This window comes from Medicago truncatula, chromosome 7, assembly GCF_003473485.1.
Source record: "Medicago truncatula cultivar Jemalong A17 chromosome 7, MtrunA17r5.0-ANR, whole genome shotgun sequence".
Classification (NCBI taxonomy): domain Eukaryota; kingdom Viridiplantae; phylum Streptophyta; class Magnoliopsida; order Fabales; family Fabaceae; genus Medicago; species Medicago truncatula.
The window spans coordinates 26,957,402-26,963,401 of record NC_053048.1 but is presented as its reverse complement, the minus strand read 5'-3'; the positions used below and the strand labels follow the sequence as shown (position 1 = coordinate 26,963,401).

At 35.6% G+C, this 6,000-nt stretch overlaps 1 protein-coding gene across 1 annotated transcript; it reads right to left on the bottom strand.

The window, feature by feature from the left end:
• Positions 1-146: 146 nt before the first annotated feature.
• On the bottom strand, positions 147-1,002 carry LOC25498392 (albumin-1 D). Its single transcript, XM_013593298.3, has 2 exons — positions 870-1,002; positions 147-693 (listed from the first exon to the last, which is right to left on the bottom strand). The coding sequence occupies exons 1-2, from the start codon at positions 919-921 to the stop codon at positions 326-328; spliced, it is 420 nt and encodes a 139-aa protein (XP_013448752.1). The 5' UTR covers positions 922-1,002; the 3' UTR covers positions 147-325.
• Between the last annotated feature and the right edge of the window lie 4,998 nt (positions 1,003-6,000).

Below are 6,000 nucleotides of genomic sequence, written 5' to 3'. Positions count from 1 at the left end.
ATCAGCGATTATTATTAGAAAATCTATTTTTGGTATTCCTTGTTGGTTTTTTTTCCAACAAAGTTAAGTCTCTTCAGCAACATTGTTTCCATGTTTCACTCCATATGAAAGTGATTTTTACTATATAAGAAGAATTAGAAAATGAGTACTTGCAAAATAACAACATATATTAAATCTCCATACCCATGCACAAGCATGATTTATTGGAATTCAGAAAGATATCTAAGCAATCCAACATATCAGTTCGAAACAAAGACGATTTATTTAAAGTATTAGATAAACGATACCATGCCTCATATCATAGGTTTTTTTGGACATATAAATATTAAGCAGTGATAGGCATCTTCAAGAATTCTTTTGTGAACTTATACTTGGAGGCAATCTTGAAGTATTCTTCCGCCTCAGAGCTAGAAGCAAAACACCAGCCATATTCATTATCAGAATTAGGATAACGCGCACAAAAGGTCCCAATTCCTCTTTCTGTGCAATCTGTATGAGACTGACAAAATTTTTGATGTTCCTCTTCCATCTCGATAGCATCTGTAGATGGTCGGCGTTCACATATGCCTACAAATGGATTATTTAAAGGCTTGTTACAACGACAACGGCTACTACCACATAGCGGTTTACTATCAAACACTGAACAGAAACCGATACAACTTTGTGCTTCTACCTTCTTCATCGGGAACATTACTGTAAAATTATTGAAGCTAGTTAAAATTGGAACAACTTGCACATACCATTATTAAAAGAAGAAAAAATTGGAACAAGTGAACAAGTGCAAAAATAGATTTAGAAGCTAACTTATTAGTCTATTAGTAATGCATGTTATATATAATTGACAAAGATGGTTAAAATTAAATACATACAAAATGTGGCAAACAAGAAGAGAGCCAAAGGAGTGAGCTTAGCATAAGACATTGTTTGTTCTCAAGAAAGAAGCAGCTACAAATGTTTGTTTAATTTTATGAGATTTAGGATTCGTGTTGCATGAAATCGTTTCTATCATGCAGCAATTTATAGACAAAATAAGATGATTTTCCCTCCATCGAACCGGAAACTACGCTTTTAATTAAACATGGGTGTAATAATATATTATTGTTGGATCGTTTCACCATTCTCTATATTACCAATGAAGAGATATAACAATGATTTCCTTATTAATTTGAGAAGCAAGGAACACGAGTTTCATAAATTATTAGCAAAGGAGACATTATGTGGCTCAAGGTACTTATATGTATGAAGGAGACTCACATGGCATAAATATATTCAATTGTAATGCCGTAACGTAGTCATTTGAAATTTCACCAATCTCCATATATTAACGTGGCAATATGTGCATTGACCAAGAAATTGCAGGTATATTATTGTTCAGCATCCTGCTTCATTTTGGTCCCTGAAAACATGTGTAGGGCCTAAATTAGTCCTCGACATATAAAAGAGCCTATCTAGTTATTTACAAAATTAATTTACCTACGTGGCTTTAAAAGTTTCCGTTATGTGCCTTTTTTAGAATTAAAAGAATTGAACGGTAATGTTTTGGACCTGCTAGAAAGCCATAGCTAAGTCTATGGTGGGAAGAGCAAAATCTCCGGAAAAGTATGTTCTTATCTTTAAATTTATGTAAATTATAACTTCTTGCTATCGTGTTGCTTGAGGACAAACAAACAATTTAAGTTTGGGGTTGTGATGACGAAGCATCATATGAATTTTTTGGCTTTGTTTTTAGTACTTTTATTTATATGTGAAGACAAATAAGATGATAATTAGAGGAGTTGTCAATGGTTTGAGGAACATATTATATTGTTTTCACTTAAGTCGTTGTAATTCACTTTCAGCCTAAATCATGCATCTGCATAGCTGTTTTGAGTGTTTTATAGTGATAAAGCATGTAAATCGACAAATCAAGACATCGCATGAACGATCAAGGATGTGAATATTGAAGTTCAATGGTTCTTAGAAGGTTCTTGAAGACAATACAAAATGAAGAAAATTGATTTCAAGTTCGTATGAGTTTCCAGACAGAAGAACGATCGAAAACAATATGAAAACGTAAGATTTCGCACAATAGGGGATGCCTCATACGCCTACTGTGCATGGACATGTGCCTCTTGAGCATGAGGCAGTGTTGCCACTGCCTCATGTTCCTCATGCGTCCCCTGTATGCACATCATGCGCACTGTTGTGGGCAAAATCGTCAATAACTTGTTTAATAAGCAGGAAAAATGGAAAAAGTCAAGTTTTCTTCTATTAAACCCTAAGTAATCATATGTTATAAATAAAGACCATTTAACAAATTATTATTCATTTAGAAAGCTAGCGGTTCAAGTCAAGGGTTAAGCATCAGAGTTCCTAAGGAGGATTACATCCTCATTGTTCTCTCTAGGGTATGCTTTTCTTTTGTTTTGTTATGATATGTATATTGCCATGAACAACTAAACCACTTTGATTAGGGTTTTAAGATATAGCCCTTTTTATTTCTTGGATTCAACTAATAATGTTTATATTAAGTTATGTTTTCTTGTGTTCGATTTAATTCGTTCTTGCTTGTGCTTAATGCTTTTTCAACTGAGAATCCGTATCGGTAATCTTGAAAATTGATATGTAGAGAATTAGTTGGATTGACAACCCGAATATATTACTTTGTTCATGGAAGTTACAATTCCTTATTTCTTAATAATAGTTAATGAAATTAAGTATGAAACTTCATAATTTCTAAATCTTCCTTTCGGTAACGCTGTAATTATAATTAGGTTATCTTAGCGCAAATGTTGTCGTTAGGGTTAATAAGGATTTCTAAATTTAGTTTCTTAAATCATAAGTAGATACCACATACCTGATTATTTTCTGAGTTAATTCCATCAAAGACAAAGTGGGGACTCAAGGATTCTGTAATCACGCTAATAATATGAATCACAAACATGATCTTGAATTTGGGCAGATCAATTCAACCCTACAAACCTATTCAAATCTCTTTTAATTTCATCCTTAAAAATAAGTTTGGCTAATTACTAAGTTGAATGAGGATCCTTTTGGAGAACGATAAACTTACTACTTTATTACTTGTTACAATTTGGTACATATTACAAATCTGTCCATCAGTTATCACTGATGACATTTCAAACAAAGTTGGCTTCCAATATATTTCCTTTGATACACTCCCCATCCGACAGTCAAGGATCACTCAATATTGAGAAAGAAGAGCCATAACCAATGCTCCATCTAGCACCTCTGCACACAATGAAAAAGGCACAAAGGATACAACACCACACAAAACTAGGAATATGGCCAATTTTTGCCGCGAGGTAATTGGTTGTTGGAAATAAGTGGGCCTTAAAAAGGTGAGAGACAAAAGAATCGGGTTCCGTTAGGAATTCCAACCTTGTTTTCCTAACATAGCCAAGTTGAAAACTAAGAGATCCTTGAATCCCATACCACCATGGAACTTATGCATAAATAGTTTCTCATAACTTAGCCAGTTAATACCATGTTGATTGGTGGAACCATGACCCCACCAAAAGGAGTTCATCATATTTTCAATAGTGTAGGGTAACTGGAAATTACTCATGACGTATGACAAGATAACTTGAAAAGAAGATTTAATCACAACCTCGCGGCCTGATTTAGGCAAACACTTGCTACTCCAAGAGTTGATTTGATGCCGAACACTATCTTTAATGTAAGTAAAATTTGTCGTCCGATCCCTGATAATAGTAGATCTTAAACCTAAATATTTTCCCATACCAAGAAATTATTGTTCTCCCAAAATGTTAGTGAGAACATGTTGTATAAGATCAAACACATTGTGGACATGGTCAAGCAAATAGCTTAACCAGAGGCTGCTTCCTACACAAAGAGGTTGTTCTTCATAAACTGGGATTCACTCTCTTACACTATGAAAAAGAGAAAACAATCGTCTGTGAAAAGAAGATGAGAAACTGAGGATGCCCCTCGACATACCTTAGTACCAGATATAGTGTTTCGCTCCTCCACGTCACTAACAAGAGGTGACAGGCCTTCCACACCAATATTGAACAAATAAGGAGAAAGAGGATCCAATTTCCTAAGGCCACGCCCCAGAACAATAGGTCCAATCATCTCCTTTTTAACAAGAACTGGGTAGTCTACTGGTTCCACACGCATGCCCAGCTAGTGAATCATCCGACTATTAAAGCCCATTTTTACCATAACATCTCGCAGATAATCCCAATCCATATGGTTTAAGGCCTCACTAACATCACATATCAAATCAACATAACTTTTGTTTTCCATAGTCTTAGTCTTCATAAAATAAATGCCTTCAATATCAACCATGGCATTCTCGGTATGCTCGTCCTCAAGGTCTTAGGTTCGATTCTCCCAGATGCCAATTTGGGTGGGCTAGTTTAACTTCTTTAAAAAAACATTGGAATTCTCGAGAATGGACCGATCAAGAACAAAAGTTGTTTGGTTATCCGAGATACAATGACAGAGAACAACTTTCAGCCTCTTAGCTAAGACTTTAGAAATGAGATTGCACAACACATTTCAATGAGTAATTGGACTCCAATCATTCATACTAATATGAGTATTTCCTTTAGGGATAAGAGCAATGTTCGTCATATTCAAGTCTGGATTATACCCACCAGTTTCGGGACATTTGTCTAGGTGCATCGAAAGTCTTAGCCTCCCGAAATTTTGCTTTGGTGAAAGGGTACGTAAGCATCTCATTTTCATGAGAAAATATAGATTGGCGACAGGTATAGTGGCGTTGTGCTTTTCAAAAATAGCAACAAAATAACTTTTTGCTACGTCACGCAAACCCTGACCATCCGTAATTTTATTTCCAATATCATCTTCAAGGAAATAATATGATTTACCTTTTTGCTAGCAGTGGATGAACCATGTAAATATTTTGTGTTGCGATCCACATCTCGGTACCAATGAGTTTTAGCGTGCTGACGCCAATAAGTATCATCCTGAAATAGGAGCCTTCTTTTGTGAAATTCGAACATTTGAGTCTGACCATGACATGAGGAATTAAGGTAGAAAATTTTCATCTGACAATGACAATCTTCGATATCAATTTTCAACTTATAACAATGAACTTTACTCCAAGCTGAAATATCTGCAGCACACGACAACAATTTAGGAATGATAAAATTACTAAAATGTATCTTTTAAGAATAAGTAACGAACTCCCTAAACCCCGGTTCCAAATGCCACACATTTTCGTAAGGAAAGTTGCATTTATGAAGGTGAGGTCAAGGCATTGGGCTTCAATTTAGAAGAATTAGATAGTTGTTGGACCTTGGGACCACAAGAGTCTCTACAGTAGTATTTGTAAACAAATTAAGCCAAGATTTGTTAGCAAGTAGCATTGGGAACTAAGTTGAGGTTGAGTTCCGCTTATTATCCTCATACGGACGGTCAATCAGAGAGGACTATTCAATATTTAGAAGATTTGTCGAGAGCTTGTATTTTTGAACAAGGTGTAAGTTGGATTGAATGTTTACCGTTGATTGAGTTCACCTACAACAACAGTTTTCATTCGAGTATTGAAATGGCGCCTTTTGAAGCATTGCATGGAAGAAGGTATCGGACGCCATTGTGTTTGTATGAGTCAGGAGAGAGTGTTTTGATTGGACCAGAAGTTGCTTAGCAGACTACAGAAAGGTTATGATGATTCAGGAGAAGATGAAAGAATCTCAGAGTAGGCAGAATAGTTATCATGATAAGCGGAGGAAGGATATTGAGTTTCTAGTTGAAGATAATGTGTTTTTTAGAGTTAACCCCGTGACCGGTGTTGGTCGTGCTTTGAAGTCGATGAAATTAACGCCTAGTTTTGTTGGATCATATGAAATTATAGAGAGAGTTGGAGCAGTAGCATATCAGATTGCGTTACCACTATCGTTGTCGAATCTTCATAGTGTGTATCATGTGTCTCAATTGCGGAAGTATGTGTTTGACCCGTCACATGTGATTCAAGTGGATGATTTGGAAGGAAGGGATAATTTGACC

Coding starts and splice junctions, on each gene's coding strand:
- LOC25498392 (XM_013593298.3), bottom strand. CDS start 921: ATGTCTTATGCTAAGCTCACTCCTTTGGCTCTCTTCTTGTTTGCCACA. Junction 694..869: donor CTTCTTGTTTGCCACATTTT/GTATGTATTTAA, acceptor ATAATTTTACAG/TAATGTTCCCGATGAAGAAG.